The sequence below is a fragment of the Taurulus bubalis genome, assembly GCF_910589615.1.
Source record: "Taurulus bubalis genome assembly, chromosome: 17".
Classification (NCBI taxonomy): Eukaryota; Metazoa; Chordata; class Actinopteri; order Perciformes; family Cottidae; genus Taurulus; species Taurulus bubalis.
In genome coordinates, this window is record NC_136605.1 from 12,473,781 (window position 1) to 12,496,110 (window position 22,330).

At 47.5% G+C, this 22,330-nt stretch overlaps 1 protein-coding gene across 1 annotated transcript in view; it reads left to right on the forward strand.

Annotated features, from left to right (window-relative positions):
* The window catches only part of bahcc1a (BAH domain and coiled-coil containing 1a), a gene marked incomplete at its 5' end in the record, with an annotated part of 56,195 nt that overhangs the window by 14,215 nt on the left and 19,650 nt on the right, over positions 1 to 22,330 (forward strand). Inside the window, 7 exons of the mRNA XM_079232960.1 lie at positions 10,238 to 10,416; positions 16,504 to 16,629; positions 16,842 to 19,292; positions 19,651 to 19,765; positions 19,876 to 20,075; positions 20,299 to 20,460; positions 21,707 to 21,984. Of these exons, the coding sequence (XP_079089086.1) occupies positions 10,238 to 10,416; positions 16,504 to 16,629; positions 16,842 to 19,292; positions 19,651 to 19,765; positions 19,876 to 20,075; positions 20,299 to 20,460; positions 21,707 to 21,984 (3,511 nt within the window). The remainder of the gene's footprint in view (positions 1 to 10,237; positions 10,417 to 16,503; positions 16,630 to 16,841; positions 19,293 to 19,650; positions 19,766 to 19,875; positions 20,076 to 20,298; positions 20,461 to 21,706; positions 21,985 to 22,330) is intronic.

Below are 22,330 nucleotides of genomic sequence, written 5' to 3' on the forward strand. Positions count from 1 at the left end.
CCCCTGACAGGCTACATCAGACGGAGAGAAGCCAGAGCAGGGAGCTGCCTTCTGTTTCTCTCACACACATCACTCCAGGACTTTATCATATTACAGGCCAATCTAAGAGAACTCGGAGGACAGCGGCAAAGCAGTCTCTGTAACAAGGGCCCTCGAGTCCAGCACTGCTCTCCATGACCTAAAGGAGGCGGCGGGCCACAGATGGAAGAGGGAGGAAGATAGGATGGGAGGACAAGAAAAGGAACAGGACATTCCGACGAGCCCTGGTTGCCAGTTCAATGCTGGGATGCTGATTTATGGGCGGTTCTGACGGAGGGAGGGGTGAACCTCTGACTCCCCATAAAACAAGACGTACATTGCGCTTTTTTAAAACCCAGAAAATTAAGAGAAAGTGTTTCCATTTTGAACCATGCGGATGACGGCAACTGAGGGAAGAGAGCGGGGTGATGAGAGAGGACAGAAATATGGAGCTGAGCAGCATGGGGGAAGGAGAGGGAGTGATGGAGGGATGATGGAGAGGGTGTTAGGACGGAAAGGGAAAACCGAAAAGGGGAATGAGTGATGGGGCTCAAAGGAGCAAATGGAGAAGAGGGGATGAAAGTGAAAAAGGGAAGACGGCAGGCAAAATCTGCCCCAATGAGTCGAGCTGCCTGCAGATTTATGTGGTGTTGTGGGTATCCTTATACATCAACCAGAGGAGATGGGGAGACTCGAGCAATGTGACGCCTATGGGGTTTTGTGTGTTTATCTGTGTATGTACTGCACCGCACTTTTATTCTCCATCCTCACGCTGTTCATGTCTCCTCCAAAGCAAACTGACTTCTGAGTTCGACAGAACATACTCGCCTGTGGTGAGGTAACATCCACCCACATCCACACTCCACTTTTCCGAAGCTATCTAGCGCTGCTGGTAGAGAAAATAGAGGTTTGGACCACCCAGGACTGGGTAGTCAGAGAGCTGCTTTGATGTGGCACAAGCATATTTGCAGTGCATGGGCACAATCTCTGCTAAAATTCACTCGCAAAACACTGTTTTACTGCCTCCTGTGCGGCATCATTACTCCTCGTCACTGGAGCGGTGGGATGGATGGAGAGAGAGAGAGAGAGAGAGAGAGAGAGGCAGGAGGAGAGAGAGAGAGAGAGAGAGAGAGAGAGAGAAGCGGGGGGAGAGAGAGAGAGAGAGAGAGAGAGAGAGAGGGGAGAGAGAGAGAGAGAGAGAGAGAGAGAGAGAGAGAGAGAGAGAGAGAGAGAGAGAGAGAGAGAGAGAGAGAGAGAGCTCCTGTGCCAGGCTGAAACACTGGAGCCGTATGGTCACCCTGAGGGAGGGGAAACCTGCCCAGTCTAACCACATCTCAATTAACCAATTAAGTTCAAAAGTTAACAGGGGACTAATTAGAGGGAATAGTGCTGAGCACTTGTTTTAATCTGCCTTTTTCCCACTACCAGGCATGTCTGTGTCCGTGACCTGGCTGGCTGAGCTTTGGCTGCGTCGGCTGAAACATGGCACGCAAGCCGCCGTTAGTCACCCATCCATCCCCTTAGCCAGAGCATAAAACCAATGGATTTAGACAGATCAGTCATCAGCTGTAAAACAAACCAGATCCTGAGCATTCCACGTGATGTTTCCAGAGGAACAAGAGAACCATGAACACGTCATCTTTGCATGTGAAGATTGAGAGACCTGTGAGAGATTATTAAAAAGCTGAGAACAGTGTCTAGTCCGACCTAACATGGCCATTTCCCGCTTTCGCCCCCTCGTATTTGGTCCCGCAGATGGGTATTAATGGATGCCAAATGGGAGGTTTAGTGTCTCACTATTGGCCTGTTGGAGTCTCCTTTTAACGCCATCATGTTAAATGACTTGTGTTTAGGACTCGAGGCTACAGCGCGCTCCTCTCGTTGACAATATGCCTCGGGCAGAGAGTGTTTGTAACTTACCACTGAAAGTACACATTGTATCCCTGTGTTCAAGAGGAGGAGGGGGTTTGGTTGCTATATTGGCTGCTACCACCAATAAAAGATATGTGGGCTGTGTGACACAATTGTAGTGGGGCTGCTTTGAGCCCTGGAGCCAAATGCAGTGTGTTTGGAATCAGTCTGACAGAGAGAGAGCGAGAGAGAGGGAGAAAGAGAGAGAGAGGTGAGAAATCCCTCTTTGACTGCTCGTTTTCCAGCAGGGATATCTTTGTACTGTGGTTTTTCTTTTTGGGGCTTTGTATGAAGGCTGTAGCTATTTAAGTTCCTGCATGGTTGATTAGCTGTGTGTGTGTGTGCGTGTGTGTGTGTGTGTGTTTCTACATATGTGTGTGTAAGAGGAAGAGGGTGAGAAAGGCTTGGATGTCAGGATGCAGTTTGAGGGGTGAAGGACTCCCCTGTTGTATGCGAGGCCCTGGAGGATTCCTCCCCCCTTCCTCTCTTCCTCCTCCTCCCCAAACCCCACACTCATCTCTTCCTCTGTGAGATTCACAATGCTGGGAAGAAATGTGTCATTAACAGGGGAGACCAAAATAATGTTTATGGGCTCAAGCAGCACTGAAATCATTTTCCATATCAGTGCAACTGCATGGGCCCTGTGGGGGAGTAAATCTGATTTTCTCCTCCCTGTGCCAATGGGAAACATCATGGGAAAGAAAACAGATTGGATTGTTAGAGAGATGGCCTGACGCAGCTGTGGGCGGCTCTTTTTATGTGTGTGTGTGTGTGTGTGTGTGTGTGTGTGTGTGTGTGTGTGTGTGTGTGTGTGTATATGTATCACATTGACAGAGACAAGAAGTGGAAGAGAGAAGGCAAAATACAAATGTGGATATTTAGCGTGCATGTGTGGAAGAGAGCATGAGATGGATGAGCCCCGCTATGGTAATCACAATTTCACGCCTCAAGAATAAAGAGCCGGAACGCAGCAAACGGCCCTGAAACACCCTCATGTAACAATGGGTCAGTTAACAAGCACACTCACCAAAGTTTGGACAGATAACAAATGGTTCTCCTTGAGGAGTGTGTAGCGCCCTAGTATGCAAAGAACAAAACACTTCTGGCCCTGCGAGTGCGCAGCATAATGTCAGGCCATTATTGACCATTCCATAGGAAACACTTGCATTTCATTTGAACCAAGACACACAAAACACAATTGCTTTATTAGGCAGCGTGGAGGAGGGTTTAATAAAGTAGAATACTGATTGAAATAGGTGGTGCTTGGAGAGAAAACACATTGCCTGATGCAATATGCACTGTAAATGTTACGCCATCAACATTTAACTTCTCAGAGGAGAAATTGAAAGCAGAGTTTGGTGATTTTGTGTTGTGGCATCGCTTTTCTTGTGAATGCCATTAAACCTGTGTTATGGGAGTAGGGAACGTGAGTGTGCATGTGTGGGTGGGTGTAAAGGGAAGGTAATGGGCCTTGAACTCATTTGTGCCGGCCCGGTCCTGCTGCTGTTTCGAATCCGTCCTCCCACCTCCTGTGTCCCAGCCTGGAATGTCTGCGTGTTCTGCACAGAGGAGGCCAGTGACTCAGCACACTTCTGCACTTTCACACGGATCACAGCGAACTCGCCTAAACACAGGTCCGAGCGACGAGCCCAGACCTAACAGACCCTTTCTTTACCTTCAGCATTTGCCCAAACACTCATGTCCAGCTACTCTCTTTGTCCAGTTTCTTTCTAGTCTGCCAGAGACATCCCCACATATCCTGCCCTGCGCTTTACCCTTCACCTCTTCACCCGTACCTCAGCTCCTTCGAACCCTGTGGCCTTCACCCCTCCGCCTGCTCTTACTTCAGAGCTCTTAAACAACACACTTCCTGGTCTGCTCTGCAAATAGCTGCACCGGTGCCGTGTGTCCAGCTCTTTATTTACTGTGCTCATAAAACACTTCTTCAGCAGGAACTCTTCCAGACATTGCTATCTCTTCCTGTCAGCTACCCCCTGCCCTCCTCCACACTACTGTTGCCACAGGAGTGATGGGATTAGTGGTGAAACACCTTCTTTTTTTTTGTTGCATTGATTAGCCTCTCTGAAAAGGAGCCTTTATAAATGATTAATTGCAGTAAAACTCAGGTGGAATTCCCCTTGAGAGGGTTGGCCAGGTAGCGGCACACATTTATTCGCCTGTACAAATGGCAAAGGAGGGCGAGAAGGAGAATCGATGGCGGGAAACATATTGGTGCGATATGTGCATGTTCTTTGACATCACTCCACACCTCTTAGGGGAAAATGTCTCTGAGGCATATTTTGTTCTATCTGTTCTCTCCGCAGCATCACTGCCTGTGTAGATCCATTGTTGTTTTCAGGATCCCTGCCAAGCCAGGACGAGCCAGTTGGACTAATTTGTTTAGGATTAGAATCTCTTAACCCTATCATGTCAACTTGTATAGTATAAACAGCTGGGTGAAGTGCACGGGATGCTTTGGCTGACCTCCCCGAGACAATTTTATTTGCATAGTGCTCAAAAAGAAATCATTCCATCTTACCCCACCATCGCTTCAATCACAAGCAAGTGGCTGACCACGAAGCCACTCGACAAACACAGGCTGTCAACTTTCAGCGAGACGACCACCATACGCACACAATCGCACACGCGGAGGCACGCATATGCTCGGCGACACACACTCCCACACACTCTCTGGTGCTCTTTCGCTCTCAAAGTTTCTCACAGTTATCCTCACACCCCTATCTACACTTCTAGCCTCAACTCTCGCCCCTTACCCCTCCTCTGGATGTTGCCCCGTCATACTCTCACTCTCTTCCTCCATCCATTCTTCCAACTGCTCCTTCCGCTCCTTCTCCACCTCTCCCACCCCCGCGCTGACCACATCCACTAAACTCACTCCACAGGCACGCAGTGTGGAGAGTGTCGGAGGCGTGTGCGCTGCTGGCACTTTCCCCCACCTCTGCACATGGCCCGGATCCAGGACTGGACTGCCTGCGCGCTCCGTCTCTCTCACTTGAGAATGTCTAAAGTCAGTGAGGGAGTTTGCGAAGCGGGGGGCGGGCAAACAACGACGACAACAACAAAAACAACTCCTGCTCCAGTTGTTTCTGAAGAGAGGAGGAATTTGGCTACCAGTTGTGCTAATGTTTTCAAGATGACTGTGACTGTTTGAAGGAAATCCCCCCTCTTTAGTAGCCATTTGAAATTCCTTCTGTGTTTTATTGTGAGGAAGTAGTCGCTGGGTTAGTCAGCGGCCCTCCAGGGTAGCGGGTGCAGTCTGTCTGGGGCTGCCGGTGTGTACAGTTGCCCGATCCAATCCACTTTCCCCGTGTTGCTAGAGAGGCTCAGAAACTTAGTTATGTGTTTATGAGTGAATATGTGTGTGGAAAGTCTGGCTGGCTTCTTCTTGGGCGTCTGCATTTCTGGGCAGAACATGGAAATACATCGTTAGGAAAGTCTGATGAGAAAGACGCATCCTGTTCAATATGTTTTCGCTTGGTAAGTTCATTTTGAAATGTCTATTTCTTCATCGCCTCTGTCTCGACTTTCAGGTTCATTCCTACTCAAGTGTTAAAGAGCCAAAGCAGGGCACATTAAGAACTTGTCAGAAATCACAAATCCCATTCTAATAGTAGACGTTGTGCCAGCAATTTTAAGAAGCTCTTGGAAAAAGAAAAGGTTTCTGGTTTAATTTTTTTATCGTCTCCACTCTTGCTGGTATTGATTTGATTTGATTTATTTAAAACGAGAAGAAAGGGGGTGTTTGTTTTGTCCCAGGACATGACGAAGGGAGAGTATATGAGCTGTGATTGTTAAGGGTGCATTGTGTGTGTGTGTGTGTGTTTCTATCTCCGGGCATTTCTTCTTCTGTCCTCCCATCTCTGGCGCTGGCTGATCACTGAGCTGTGGAGAACAGGTTGATGCAGTCAGACCTGCAATTTTCTCTTTTTCTCTTGTCACCATTACTCTCATCTGTCGTCGCCTGTCTGCTGTCCTTGTCTAGACGACACGTCTATCCGTCCCTTCAGGATGCCGTCTGCAGATAAGACGAAGAGCTGCAGCCTCCTCTGACTCACTTTTCAAGAGCAAACGGAGAAACGTCATGTACAGTGAAATAATTGTACTTTATCTCCTCTTAGACAATAGGTATACTCACAGATCTGAGCTTTTGCGCGTGCGACCTAACGTGCCCAAGCACACACGTGCGAGTGTATCGGTGTGTATTTCTCCTGGAGGAAAATTTGATCTGATTCCCAGCGTTCAAAAGAACAACGTGTTGTCGGTGGGTGCTTGTTGTCTTACCAGCTTTTGTTCCATCACTGCTTGGCCCACATGAATCCCTTTACATGCTATTATTGTATAACTCCTTGTTACGACACCAAACAACTCCTCACCCTTGAGTTGCATTAATAAGTAGGGGCAAAGATTCTGACATCTCCTGTGTGTGTGTGTGTGTGTGTGTGTGTGTGTGTGTGTGTGTGTGTGTGTGTGTGTGTGTGTGTGTGTGTGTGTGTGTGTGTGTGTGTGTGTGTGTGTGTGTGTGTGTGTGTGTGTGTGTTTGGTGGGCTTTCAAGGTAGGTTGAAGAGGCCGTTGTTGCTGAGCAGCACACTGACCGCCTGCATCTGCCCACTGCTGCTGTAATGGCTACCCTCCGTGCCTCAAGCGCTGTTTCTTTTTCGTTCCCATGACAACTGGGCCTTCATTCTCGCCGCTCCGCCTCCCCGCCTGCTGCTCACTCCGTGCCGTGCACGAGGGCCTCTGCCCGGGCCCACATTGCTGTGTGTGCATGCATGTGTTTTGGTCGTTGCGCACATACTGGACTCCCTCACCCGACACACCCACGCTGCAGTGTGGGTGGAGTAGCACTTGACACCTCCACCTCCAGAGGTTCTTGGATATTTGTGCGTTTGTTTCTGTGTTTGTACATTTGAACCCGTTTAAACGCAGCTTTGCGAGTGAGGGTGTCAGTGGGATGATAGAAGTAGGGTTCCCTCATCCCAATGCTCCCTTCTCCTTTAATTTCCTAATAGGATTAATATTCATCGCTGTCAGCGATCGGCGCTGATTAGGATGCGCATGACCCGATTTTCTTAAGAACCCATACAAGCTCACTGCTGGCACCACTTCAGAACCGGAGAAATAAATAAACAGGGTTAAAAACAAAATGCAGGCAGAGGAAACACAACTTTTACAAGGAGCTGGCGAAGCGGTACCAGGCTCCCTGGATCCATGTCATAATTTAATAAGCTGCTAAATAAACAGTTACGCTGATTCCAGGACGGATGCTGTCATGCCTCGGGACCTTTGCTTCACTTGTTCTGCACTGCTTTGGTTGGTACCTAAACTGGAACTGCCCCGACGCCGTAGCAGTTTTGTCGGTGCTTTCTCACCGACACCTCTGATTCATTAGGCTCCGAATGAGTTTAGGCAGGGCATCATATTAAAACAGTGTGAGTGTTGATAATGTGAACGTTAGATTTAGCAGTGATATGAGGACACTTGAGAAACTGCAAGAGAGACATTTTTCTACTGTTTCTCAGCAGGACGCAGACACAACACAGAGGGAGGGGTCACTCACTGAGTGACAAGCTGTAGAGTCAGCAAGTGCCAATGTGACAGTGGAGAAGGCGACTGCAGTATTATTCTGTACTACAATTCAGATTTTCCCAGCAAACTGGACCCCCTAGAGGTCTGCTCTGGTTGTGTAGGAGTTCATCCAAGACCCTCCTAAGGTTTTTCTTCTCCCCGAACATCAGCTTAAACTTCAAAGATCCCCTTGCCTAACATTTAGACATTCCCTTTTTATGTATTGTCCCTTTCCTCCCCTTGTCTTTCTGGCAGAGGCTCTCTCCTCTCTCGGTGAAGAGGGGCTTCACGGTTCCTCTATGACGCTCTCACCCTTTCTCTCTCTCTGGGGCGAGGCAGTTAATAATGCAGGAGGATTAGCTGATTTATGTGAGCCGGAGGCACTGGGGAAAGCTGGGGTTACTGAAGGCGGCAGAAAGAGAGGGCCGAGGAGTGTGCAATGTTGAGGGCGGTGCCATCCAGGAGGCCTGGGTTTACTGGATGATGGGGGCTGGATGTGTGCCTAGCGAGCACGCTGGCAATACTCCACCACCCCAAACCCCACCCTGCACTCCACAGAGCTCTGCCAGAAGTGCTCCGCAGGGTCAGGGGTGATGGGAGGTGGCAGCGTAGAGGGAAAAGGAGAAAAGCATGGATACCATAGTATGCCATCAGGCTACCTCCCACTGGCATGTATGATGTTGCTATGGCACCCATTCCTACACGGCTGCCTCCGAAAGATATTTTAAGTCTTACTCATCATTTCTGAGTTTTATCCTGCAAATGTTTGTAATGATAATATAATTCCTTCTACTGCTGGTTGCCTATGTTCTATTGGTTTATATTTTGTCCCCAACATTGCATCAGAAATTAGATGCTGCCTGCTTGCTAAAGGTACACCATTTTTATCATAAGCCAATCAGAGCAAGGGGGGCTTAAATAAATAACCTGAATATGAGCACGATATGTCCCCTTTAAAGCAGGTTATAATATCCATAAAACAAATGATGAACAACAAAAAATGCAATACTCAAACACAGTTTTTTCCTGTGGGCAGATTTTGAGGATATTTTTTTGTTGCAGTGTCAAATGTGCTATTCAAACACTGTTTAGGAGACTGCTTTTCTGCAAGTTTGTATTAGACCGTCACACACACACACCGTGGGTTTTAAGGTGGTTTTCAAGCTAGTGTGAGGTTGGGGATTGTGGGGGATTTCCACCTGTCTGGGGTGAAAAGTGTGACATTGAGGTGTGTTCATATGTGTGCAATAATACGTGTCCATGCCTATTCTGTGTGTGTGTGTGTGTGTGTGCGTGTGCGTGTGTGCGTGTGCGTGTGTGCGCGCGCCTCTGCATGCTCCTGTGCTCTGGCCGATGAGCCACAGGCTATTCGGTGCAGGAGCGAGCGGCAGGCAGAATGATGGGTTTATCCCCGCTGTCTGCCCAGAGGATGTGCTCTCTCACCACCTGGCTGATTAAGACTTCCACGCAATTGTTCTCACACTCCCAGAAAAGGATCGATTCATGTTTGGACTGATTCATGCGTAAAGAAAATCTAATCACTTACCGCTCCTTGTGAGATCAGCTCGTCGCGAGGGTCCGATAATGATATATTTTTTTTTTTACCATGTTGCTCACCCCAATGTTTTCACGGCGAGCCCTGTGCGCACAATGCAGGATACACCAATGTGTGAGTTTGTGCAAGTATATGCACGTGTGCTCTCATCCTGATACTATACATATGCATGAGACTTCACGGCAGTGTGACTTGGGGAAATGGATGTGCAAAAAGTGGGGCAACCGGGCCCCTCGCTCAAGTGCACTGGCGAGCGCATAATGGGAATGCAATTTAAGCAGTGGTTAATCAGTGTGTTTTCTCCAGCTTGCCCAGCAAAGCATAATAGACAATCAGCCCCCAGTCACTCGGGCGTTGCTACGAATGGTCAATTACTCATCATAGTCTTGTTAAACACACAGTTCAGCCAGCCAGGGACAGATTACTCTGCTGGTGCCATCATTATGGTAAAGAACAAAGCAAAGAAATGCTATGTGTCAGGGAGAAAAGGGGGACAGGGAGGGAAATAAGAGACAATGAGGGTTGGAGAGAGGCATGCACATAATGTCTTTCTGCTCGTCATGATGGGACACAGGAGGGAAAGAGAAGAGAGGAAAGGGCCACTGTGACAAAGCGGAGGGCACGAGGAAAAGGAGTAAAACACCAAAATGGAAACAAAAGAAAGTACAGGATTGTCAGAGTCATGCAGGGAGAAAAGAAGAAAGAGAGGAGACAGAGAGGAGGTGAAATGAAGCAGAGCAATAAGAGAGATTGAGGGCATGAAAGGGAGAGATGGAGAGTATAAGATAATGGAGGGAGGGAGAGAAATTGAGAAAGGGACACTGGGGAGCAGGAGCAAAAGTGTGTGAGAGCGAGAGGGAGAGAGCCTGAGAAAGTGTGTACTCAGCTGTGAGATGAGACCTCTGTCTGCCCATGGGGAGAGGCTGTGTGAGAGGAGAGGAGACGAGGAGAGAGGACTCTGCTGTCAGGGAGGGGGGAGGAGAGTCTCACACTCTCACCCGGTCCCCGGGGCAGCGATCAAATCTGCTTGGCTTTGTGATTCCACCTAGACAGCCAGTGGGCTCCATACCTTTACATCTACATCTGGTTTGTTTTCTCATAGTCACAGTGTACATGCACTCCTCTAATTCTAACTATGTTTTCTCTCCCTGTGGGTATGCAGGCAGTGGACTGATGGGCAATTCCTCCGCCTCCTTCATGGGGACCTTTCTGGCGAGTAGTCTGGGCTCCCCCCCCTCCCACCCGTCTCACTCTTCCCGGCCTCCCTCCTCGCCCTCCTCGCCCTCCTTCCGGGGCGGACCTCACTCCAGCGCCTCACAAATCTGGTTTCCCCATTCACATGAAGGTACCTCAATCACACACACACACACACACACACACACACACTGACCACATCGACCGCATGAGGCGGTATTCATGTCTTGGCAAAATCGGGGGCCGAGCTTTGCCGGGTGTATTGTTTTCTTGATATTGTGTATTTTTAGGCCGTGTTAGGTTTCCACCAAAGCACAGCTTGTAATCATCTCGCAAAAAAGCCAGGCTCTCACCCTTTTATTTGTGCACCGAAATAGTCCTGGGCCCAGCATGTTTGGGATGGAGCACAGTGCCATGGTTTCTGGATGAGGACACAGGGTCAATAGTTCAGCCAAGGAACCTTGCGGTATTCAATTCACGTCAGCAGGAATGCCACGCAACACTCTCTGAAGCAGCATGCGCGTTCGCAGGCCAGTAAAAAGTTGCAGTGATTGCAGAGCTTTCAGCTGGTGTCTCCATCACAGCTTAATAGGGTAGTTCCCACCCGACGCTCAGCATTACAAAACCCTGACCACACACACACACACACACACACACGCACACACACACGCACGCACGCACGCACACACACACACAGTTCAATAACTCATATTTCTGCTTAGATACAACCAGGAAGTCACACAAGGATAAAGTAGAGAGATTAATCTGCTGGGGGTATTTCTGGAATTCAAATGCTAAGGACGACAGATAAATGTAAGACCTCCAATGCCACAGACTCGTATATTTATGCAAGGTCTGCTTTCCTGTGACTTCACTTCTGTCACTTTTTAGATTTACACGTTCTTAATCTTTTGCTAATTACATGATGTGATGGCTGCGTAATGCCATCTGGTGAACTACAGTCTTTGAAGTTGTATTTTAGCGGTCTTGTATTTATTTATTTGCTAAGAATAGCCCAGCTGTTGGTGCGCAGGGGTACGCCAGTGGGGAGTGTTTGTTATTTGTGGTCACTGATCAGCGGCGCCCCAGTTGCGTGATGTGAGTGTGTTAAGCCATCGCATGCCCCCCAGCGCTCTACAGATATACATGGAGACAGGACAAATGCATTTGAATGAGATATGAGCTCTGGCATCAGCTCAGTCACAGACATTTTCTCTCAAAACTCATTTTGTAAGCATCAGTGTTCCTTTCACCTTTATAGTTTCAGGGTTTCATTGTCAAAGATTTTTTTTCTTGTGGAAAAGTAGAATAATATTAATAAGAGTGATGATGATAATGCAGAGCCTAATAAAAGTAATGGAGGTGATTATGACTAGGATTATTACTCAGTTGGCAATGGAGGCCATTATCTCTATTGCAGTTTAATTGCATATAACACACTAAGAGCATGATTGAATCCAGACTGTTCATCAACCACATTCAGCTGTTCCCTCCTCAAGATAATTGCATATTGTCTTTTTCCTGTTTTGCATAAAAAGCAAGTCATCAAAATGAGCGGCACAATTACCCAGCCTCTCGCCTCCTCTCTCCGGGTGTCAGCAGAACCCCACCAGCAGCCGAGCAGGCACTGACTTGTGTTTGTGTGTCGGTGCATTAGTGTGTCACTTGTAACCTTAAAGATATTCTCTGAGTTTTTTATTTTTTTTGCGAGGTGTGTTGTTAAAGTGGCAGTTTTGCATGCAAATCCGAGCAGCGCAGCTCACATTTGTATTCAAAGATTACTGTATGAGCCTCGTGTCTCTGGCATATACCTGTCATGGTACTGGATGTCTTTGTTTCTGCTATTCTTCCGACATGTTTGCCACAGATTAAAGAGCTAAAAATCGACCACGTATTGAGCAATAGATGACAATGATCTCATTAATCAATTGTTAACCAGTAGTAGTCTGGATAAATATTGTCCTAGTCTAGTAAGAGATAGATTTTATTTTTATATGAGGCTCTTAAAAACAATTTATATTTTTATATTTATCACTTCTGAAATGTTATTATGGCAGAGATAAAGAGAAGTCAAATAAAGTGTGATAATTAGAAACCACTGGGATGTTTTAAAAGATGATGACATGGTTTTTACTCCAGTAAGTGCAAAAGTGCATGAGAACATTTGAAATGTGTTTTGACACGATAATAATGACTATATTAAAAATAATCAGAACAGAACCATTTATTGCCATGTTCATACGAGGAATTTGTCTTGGCAGGTGGTGCATACATTAGATAAACAACAACAATCATATTCAATTTACAATAGAAAAAAGTGCACAGACAAACTATGCAAACTATACACTATAGTACACTGTAGTATAAACAAGTGTACTGTAAGTGTATGTGAAAGTGGAATGGGAAAGTGGCAAGTGTATTTAAATATGGAGTATGAAAGGATGAAGTATTGAGAAAGATAATAATTAACCATGTCTGTGAAAAACAAGCTGACAATCAAACAGTCAACAATCATACACATTTTTTTCCAATTTGGAAATAGCTTTGAAAGCTCAGTTTCTGGTGTTCGAAGACAAAACCAGGGAGAACAAATATGTGTTTTCAACTTAATCCGCATGAGCGCGGACATTAGTGTGGAGCATGTTTAGAGAGGGCCAGTTAAGTCCTGCACACAGACCACATTTCTGTTAGGAGCATGAGTGACGAACCATTAGCTGAGTGACACTTTAGGCAAACCTATAAATAACATCACCACACAACAGTGTTGTATAGTCCTTGGATCAAGATAACTCTGGCAGAGGGATTCGGTGAGTGTGGTACAGAAAAGTCCTGTGTTGATTTTTGTTTAACGATTTATTGTGTTGGGACAACGAAAGTGTTCAGTATACTGTCTTACAAATGCTGGCATATTCATATTGAGGTGACAAGAACGCAACCATTATTGGCTTTCATGATATCAGGGAGTAACATGAATTTAACAAGGTTTTGGTTTCAGATAGTCTCTTCAGATTTATTGCCAATTACCTTAACAGCCATTGTGTGTACCACACGTGGGATTTTCTGTTCATTTGCCGAACGGAGACGTGGACTCACTCACGCTGACACAGAGATAGACAGAGACGGATGGCACTATATGATTGTGGGTGGAAGGAGACAGGGAAAAAATGTAAAACAGCGTATAGGGACGTTTTAATAAATGTAATGTATGATGTTTTTCACAACATTGATAAAATGGATTAGGCCCTATGAGCTTTTGAAAGATTTGTTTTCATGTGTGGGACCGTTATATAAACCATGAATAACCCCCCCTAAATCAACCGAGTGGAAAAATAAAATAAAAAAAGAAGAAAAATAGACAAAAAAAACATGCGGGCTCCTCACAGGCCTGTGGCCAGCTGGCTGCGGTCCAAATTACTTCTTACGTTATGCCAAAAACAATCGCAGTCTCATATCTCTGTCAACACATATAGACACACACATACATACACGCACGCACACACAATTGCTTGCACACACCTGTCTAATCCACTTCTGTTTGATACGCCTTTCCAAGCCTATCTTCAGTTGTCCATCTTTCCTTCTGTGAGCAGTTGCTAGCTTTTCCTTTTATGGGATTTTCTCTCTCTCTCTCGCCCTCTCTCTCCCCCTCTCTCTAGCCCTCTCTCTCTCTCTCCCATCCTTTCAATTAGTCAAACCTGAAGAGATACACCCCAGTACTGCCCCTCCTCCTCCCTTTCGGTGTCTTGATGGTTCTGTCACTTTTTCTCAATTAGCGGACCTGACAGGCAGCTCAGCCTGCTCCTCCTTTCCTTTAGGTCTTCTTCTGCCATGCTCTCTCTCTCTGTCCTTCCATCTCTGAAATGTTACGGCCGTTTCCCGGAAGACATAATTCAACATTAATGTTGTTTTGCCTTTTAGCAAAAGTGGAGAAACCCTCGTGAGCAATGGTAATGGTTTGTGTTTTCAGAGCAGGTATAGCTGAGTGGGTAGGAAAAGAGAGGGGAAAGAAACACTCTGTCGTCTGCCTCTAATTCAGCAGCCTTAATTCCTTACTGCCTTTAGGTGCTGTTCTATATCCAGCCCCCTTCTTTGTCCTCCCTGTCGGCCTGCTTCTCTCAACCCACCATGCTGTGAGAAATATCTTCAGAACTTCTGGAAATCCCTCCCTTGGTTGCAGTTCTGTTTGTTCTGCCTCTCGCCCCTGCTCCGCCCTTGAAAAGGAGGGCATGCGCTGTGAACTCCCCTCTGTCATTCACTTGCCGATGCTGACTTGTTTATGCGAGTGTGTGGAGGGAAAGAGAGCGAGGCTGCTGTGCAGTCAGCAGACTGCACTAAGACCCTGCTCACGTCGCCTGCAGCAGCAGCAGCAGCAGCAGCAGCAGCAGCAGCAGCAGCAGCAGCAGCTTCCCTTGTCCTGGCCAGATTAATGGCTGAATGGGCTCTGCCGTACCCAGCAGGCCCCCTCTTGCCGCCCCACTGGAGGGCATGCTGAAACTGAGCGGGCTGGCATTATCGGGCACAGCCAGACCACACTGTGAAAAGGGATTACGCCGTCAATCGTCACGCACACAAACAACATGCTGCCGCAGAAAAAAAGCCCCTCTCCCGGCTTGGATAAAGACTGCCAAACAGCTCTCTGCTTTTCTCCCTCCCAAAATCAGAGAAAAAAAATGTCTTGCTTAAACAAAGGATCCGCCCTTCTCCCACTGTAGATGAATTGGCATAAATGTGTGTGCTTATTAAGCATGACAGCAAATAGTCAGACAAAGGGAGAGAGATAGAAAAATAGGTAAAATAGAGAAAAAGTGAGGGCATGTAATTATCACCACATTTCGCTCCTCAGAAAGCAGCACCTCCTGTGTTATTGCAGGACTGTTTGCCCTCTGTGCATTTCATTAATTAAGATGGGTGCACGCGGAGGCCGCTCTGAGACGAGGTCATTAAGCCCACTACAACACTCCTCCCTCCCCAGAGCTGGCTCCCAGCATCGGCCCTATTGTTCCACCGGCGGAAAGTGAGACATTCAACACTCGGAGCTCCTGTGTTGGCCAGGGCCAAATGAACTGCATCTGCGCTTCCCCGGGATCAGGTTGCACGCTTGCCAACACAAATACGTCTGTCTTTCATTTAGTTTGAACCATGTTTTCCTCTCTTTATCCCCCGCGCCCCCTCCCTCACTTCGTCTGGGAGTTGTGAGGCTGGAGGGTGCGGCAGGTGCAAAAGCAGGGAAAAGGAGATGTGAAACACCTGAACTTCTCCAGATGACTCAGAGGCCACAGAGATGGTTGACTGTTGTGCTGGTGGACGTTAGAAGTGCTGTCTTAAAAGAAGCACTAACACATTAGTCTCCAGTCTCCTTCCTGCCCTGACATGAGTTTTCACTCATGGTGATAGTGCATATAGGTTACTTTTCTCTTGATTAATATCTCTGTCGCCTGTGTGTAGCATGGAGTAGATGGAGATGATACAGGTTAAATCATGGTAGTATTACTACCATGTATGGCACTCTATGTTCACTGCTTTTTTTTTGTTCACACTTTTTATTAAATGTACTTCTTGCTTGCTATCCTCTAGCATAACTAGTTATACGGTTGTAGAGATGGGGAAATACAATGTACATTGATTTGTTTAGATGTTTAACTTTGCCATGAAAGTGGGTTGTCATAGTAATTATTTGTCCTAATGGTGGGCTTTCATTTCAATCCAATTAAATGTTTTCTCTCCTCCACCTTCAAAGCCCTTTGTGTTTTTGAATGTCCCATTGCAAAATTAGATATGGTTTGGTTGTGGTGTCCATGTCCTCCATATGGGATTGATGCCGTAAACCAAGGTGTACTGGCTAACAGTTCCAACCTCCAAAAGGACCTCTTACCCTTGATGTAGGTCAGTAAAGGTCAGCCTCTCAACTCTCTCTTCATTGTAAACACAAGCTTCAAATCCATCCTCCACTTCATTCAGATGGACAGTGGTGTCACTGCCAGCTCCGATAGAGAGATAAAGAAAGAGCCATATGTTTCATACATTACAGCAATCTCCAAGCTTGTCATGTATTGTTTGCATTCTAAATTCAGGCAGGAAAGGCAAACACGACAGGCAGAGCCAGCGCTTATTTGCGTATGAACACCACCAGCTGCATTGGACCAGAAGGATTATGCTGGGTTAGCCTGGATAACTGCATCTTGGAGGTTATTGTCCTGTCTTATCAATGCTCTCCCTCTCTCTCTGCTATCCATCTCAGCAGCTCCAGGGTATCCTCGATTCTCAGGGAGTTTGGCCCACACTTTCCTTCCCATGAGCCACTTGGATCACCATGCCAACAGTGGCGTTCTCTACGGGCAGCACCGTTTCTATGACACGCAAAAAGGTGAGGCATGAGATTATAAAAAGTTCAATCAGACAGAAATAAGACAATTGAATTCAATGTATACAACATATATGGTGTAATTTGTTGTAGGATATTGATATAAGGATGCCTGGGGACACTAACATGAGCGCTGACTAATCTAATTCTGTCGTCACCTTTTCCTTTCTTGACTAATGCTTTTGTCTTTACTGGCCTGCCTTCCTTCCTCTCAGAGAACTTCTATCTTCGAGGTCTCCCGTCCCAGCCACCTCTCATCTCAGCCAATCACAGTCTGCCACCAATGTCCAGGGCAGGTTCAGGACACTCTCAGGGGTCCTGCAGCAGAGACAGAGATCCAGGGATAGGCACTGGTCTACATAAGGGCCTAAAAGAGGCGTCTGTGGAGAGAGGAGTGGTACCTGTAAAGGACAAGGAGAGGTCCAGTAGCAAACAAGAGGCGAAGGAGAGACAGCAGCAGCAGCAGCAGCAGCAACAGCAGCAACAACAGCAGCAACAGCAGCAGCAGCAGCAACAACAGCAACAGCAGCAACAGCAACAGCTCCACAACCACCAGCCACCCCAGCCCACACACCACCACCATTCCCACACCCATCAGCAGCACCCACACTATCCGCAGCACCCACTACCGCTGGAGGAGGTCAACAGTCGGGCCCTGGAGAGGCACAAGGCATCCCTTACCATGGAGTACAGCAAGGAACACCCTCAGAGTATGGGCAAGCCCTTTAGTGCCTGCTTGCACAATGGCAAGATGCAAAACGGAGATGCAGGAACCGGAACAGGGGCTAAGAACTCCATGCCCAGCTGTGGGGGGGAGGTCACGGCCCTTGGGGTCATGGTGGGTGGAGGGAGCAGCCAGGTTAGACATATGGGGTCCAGCGTTAGTAATCGCTGTACCAAAGAGGGGATAAGTGGGGAGATGAGGATCAGTGAACAACCTTCAGACTGTCTGGAAAGGGGTCAGGCACCACTCCACCACTCACTGTCCTACTCTGTACCTCCACCCTTACACATGGGTGCTGCTGCTGCTGGAGGGGCACACCCCCATCCACATCCTCATACTCACCCCCATACACATCCTCACCCAGGGGGCTTCCACTGTCTTCAGCTCCACCCCAGCCACCCACACCATCCACATCATTCCCACCATACACACCACCATCCAGACTTCTTCTGCCCGCCCCCTCCTGCCCCTTTAGTCAACCCTGCCTCACATGAGAGGGGGCCGGCCAATGTGGGGCGAGAACCTAAAATCACAGGGCCTACATTTGTGCCATCTGTGGCAGGCCTGGGGGACAAACCTAGTGGTCCATTCCAGCTTGGTAACCCAGACTGCCATGGTGTGGCCGTTGGAGGTGGAGGCGGCAATAACAAGGATAAGGTAATAGAAAAGAATGGAGGCGGCGGACACCATAGTAATTGGCAAAGAAAACAGCAGCAACAACAACAACAACAACAGCAGCAGCAGCAGCAGCAGCAGCAGCAGCAGCAGCAACAACAGCACCCATACAGAAAGACAGATAAGGCTCCAGATTGGATGCAGTCCCCCCACCACCAACACATTCAGCCATCACAGCTTCCTCCACCTCCGCAACTACAACAGCCTCCACATCCCCAACAGCAGCACCAGGTTGTACGATCACGCAGTGCTGAGTGCATCAACAGTGGTGTGGACATGGATGTGTTTAGACCCTCGATGCCCCAGGGGCCAAAGGCTGGACACTCTGTTGCTCATTCTGTCAACACGTCTCCTTACAGAGATTGTTCCCATCCAGGACCCCAACCTAACTCCTCCCCACTTGGAAGTAAAAGCATGGTTCAACATAGTGGAACTGGCGTAGCCCATGGCCCTGGTCCTGCCATTAGCTGCTCCTTGCAGAGAGATGGCCAAAAGGTAGCCAGGATACGCCACCAGCAACATGGCCGACCAGGACCAGATGCTCCTTCTCCTGTTGAGTTGAACCAAGGGACTAGTCAGGAGCTGAAAAGAAAAATGGAGATGTCTCCTTATGGTTACGGCAACAGCAGTGGGCAGCACCACCACCAGCAGACCCCGGTGCCACCCTGGGCCATGAGGCCTCCCCACCACATGTCACAAACCGAGGAGGAGCAGAGGAAGTCTTACATAGACTTAGGGAGTACTAGTGTGCAACACTCTCAGCAGCAGCAGCAGCAGCAACAGCAGCAGCAGCAGCAGCAGTCGGGAATGAGCCTGCCACCTCCCCAGCCTCCCTCAGCATCTCCCATCAGTCAGCAACAGCAGCAGCCACAGCAGCAACCAGAGCCCCAGGGCCCAACTCAGGGGGAGAGCAGTGCCATGAAAAGCTTACTAAAATACAGCAACCAGCAACAACCACTGCTCCTCTCCCAGAAGAGCCCCTTTGGAGGGCTGGGAACGCTCAAATCAGGTGCTCCTGGGGGGAGCTGTACCCTGCAGGGCAACAAACAGACTCTACCTTCCAGAAAGGGCCCAGCCAATGAAAACGAGCGCCCTGATTACAGTGGGCGGGGCCGGGATATGGGGGATGCAGGTCATGGGGAAAGTGAGGTGCGGCAGCCGCCAGTGGGAATTGCAGTGGCTGTGGCCAGACAAAGGGAGCCACCTTGTCGCTCAGCGGACAGTCATCCAAACAGCCGACAAGGCAGGGTACACTCCTCAGTGAAAGGTAAGCAGATAGGTCACTGCCGCATCAACAAAGGTGCGGGGAACACAGACCTTTTTTTTATATCTGTGACCTGTTGATGACCTAGCAGTGAAAGCAAAACAAAAAAAGAGCTGAAAAAACTAATATTCGTGGCACTGAGCACTGTTTCCAGTGATGAGAAAAACCTTCATTTTTTGAGGATGCATTTAAAGGATTAAGAGTCTTGTATGTATGAAATTCAATGTGGTTCAAATAGCATTTTTTTAGTGGGGCAAAATACTGTTGTGAGTCATAGTAGGGTTTTGAGAAAGTGTGAGAGACTTATGAACATGTCCTCACCAGGTGAGAGCTATTGGTTAAGATAATGCTTGTCTCGCAGGACCGCCCCGCTCCATGTATCCTTCAGATCCTACTGCCGAAGAGGAGAGAAAGAGGATGAGTGGGGAACAGATAGGTCTGACTTGCTTGGACAGAGAGAGAGATGCATATATCAGGTAAGCAACTGTAAAGCCACTGCTCACTACGTATTTCTAATATGTTATTGTGAGAAACCTTCAGTTGTCTTCATTTGCATTTCCTTACCGTTGTCTCATCCTGATGACAGGGATAATAAGGAAAGGGTGGAGTTTGCAAGAATCCACCCCTCCAACAGCTGTCATGGAGACCTGACCCCTCATCTCATGGTCCCAGGCGGGACTTCCCTCCAGTCTGGCCAATTAGGAGATCCTGCTGCACATTCTGCTCACCATCATTGGATGCCAAGAACTGGAAGCCCATCCCTTTGGATGACAGGACACTCTTATGGTCAGAAAATATTAATCGTTTTAGGAATTAAGATTGCACTTATACATTCTAACTGTGTGACTTTTTACAGGGTTACAGATCATTAAACAAAGGCAGTAAAGTTCTGCTTTTCCCGTTTATGGAATAGAGAAAAGACAAAGGTTTTTGGAACTCTGAATATTTTCAGCTGTGTTTCACATATGTTATGGGTATATCGATCTAAACTGACATCCTTTCTATAAAGCAGGTATAGGTCACACAGCCCTGCACCAGAATCTGCCCCCAGGTTTCTCGACATCTATGCCAGGCCCTCTGCAGCCAGTCCTGCCTCTGCCTCAGGACCCCTCTTCCCAGCTGGTGGTCTTGCCCACTGAGCCTCCCGCCCATCCTGCGACCCATCACCTGGGTATGCCATACCCTTTCTTTCTCTGTCAGGTTTATTTATAAAGTACATTGAATGTATATGCAAATGTGTACAGCCTCATACATGGACATTATTACATTACAAGTATTGGAACTGTTGGTAGGTCATCTGCCGTCCACATGATCACTACCTGTGAAGACTGCTGATGAATTTCCCTTTAACGGGCTCATTCTGAGATACATCAAAATTCCAAGATTTTCTGCACACCACCTGGAATAGGGCTCTCTGCGGGTTAGGTTGCTTATCCAAAGCTATACTGTATGTGTAACCACCACACACACACACACGAAAAAGAGAAAGGGTGAGTGGAAGACAAAACTCATTGTAGACGCATTTTCTGTGAGCAGGCTGTGACATTTAATTAGCTCATAATCTTCAACGGTACGTTTCCTTCTGTGCTCCGCAGGAGTTTCAGCAAAGAAGGAAAGTGCATCCACAAAAAGCTTTCCCACAGGAAACATCTAAGTTTATGTCTTTGAAAACAAGGATTTTTGGTGTGTCTAGGAGAAATGGGGTGGAGGGGCGAGTCAATGTCAAAGGGCGAGAGAATAGAATCAAAATTAGGTTATTGAGGTTCCTCCAGTTTGGGCCCACTACTTCCCAAGTGGGACCGCTGTCATAGCACATCACCCACACCAAGTTCTACTGGTCCTTAAAGCCACATATTGAGAGCTTTTCCGCCCACAGATATGGGAACTAAGCTTCCTGCTGGGCCCTTTCGCAGACCCTTTCCTGCGATTTGGCTGAGCAGGTGGGACTTTTTGGCGGAAAGTCCACTCTGAATGCTCCGGCGAGACAAACACACCAGTATTCCCAGCCCCCAGTATTTTGACCGCTAATCAAACTACAGCCATCATCATCTGTTCGCATTTCATCATTGTCATGACTTTCTTTCCCCCCAACATTCCAGATAATTCTCAAGGCAGTTATTAAGAGACAGCTTTCTGTTTCAGGGGAGAGTGTGGGATTGCTGCTGCCTAGGGAGATGTTGTTCTGTGAAACCAAAAATCATATTTTTAAAGACATTTGTCTGTCGTTTCTATAAGATGTGAAAACAATGATATTTAAATGATCCATAATGGTTTCTCTGTTTTGAAATGTGTGTGTGTGTGGAATGTAGATAATAGAGTGTTGATGGAAAAAGGTTGCTGAAGTGTGTATGTGCATGCTTTTATTTTTGTTCTAAGGTAGTCCCCTTTGTCACATTCCTCCTCCTTTTTCTCATTAGATGTGATGGAGCAGCCAGGGCTGTGGCCCCCTGTGTATGGTGCTCGGGGCCCAGCCTCCCACATGCAGCATCCTGCTGTGTACTCCCGATCCCAGTTTCTACGGCAACAGGAGCTGTACGCTCTCCAGCAGCACCAGCAGCTCCAGCACCAGCATCAACATCAGCACCAGAGCCACCAGTCGCAGCAACCACAGTCTCAAACCCAGCAGCAGCAACAGCAGCACCACAGAGCTGTGCATGGCATGGACATGCAACATCACGCCACTCACAATTCACAGGTGATCACAGCTCAAAATATGCAAGAAATATTAAGATTTGAGAAGAGTTCGATTGAATTAGATCTATCCATCTCGCTGGGTAACTATCTACACATACAAAAGTGAAAAAGCAGAGTGCGTGAGTCAGCTTTTCTCACATGACTATTTATTCTATTTTTAACTCCCCTAATATATTTTTCTGGGATATGCTGACTTTCTCACAGGATGAAGTAAATCACTGAATATAGGCTGCGGAGCAAGTAGCTTTTTTTAAATTGGTTATTACATTGCAAATGTAGAAATTCACATGCTTGAGATCTCCCAGATATTTTTTTGGAGGGCCTTCTGTAAATGTAGAAATGAAAAT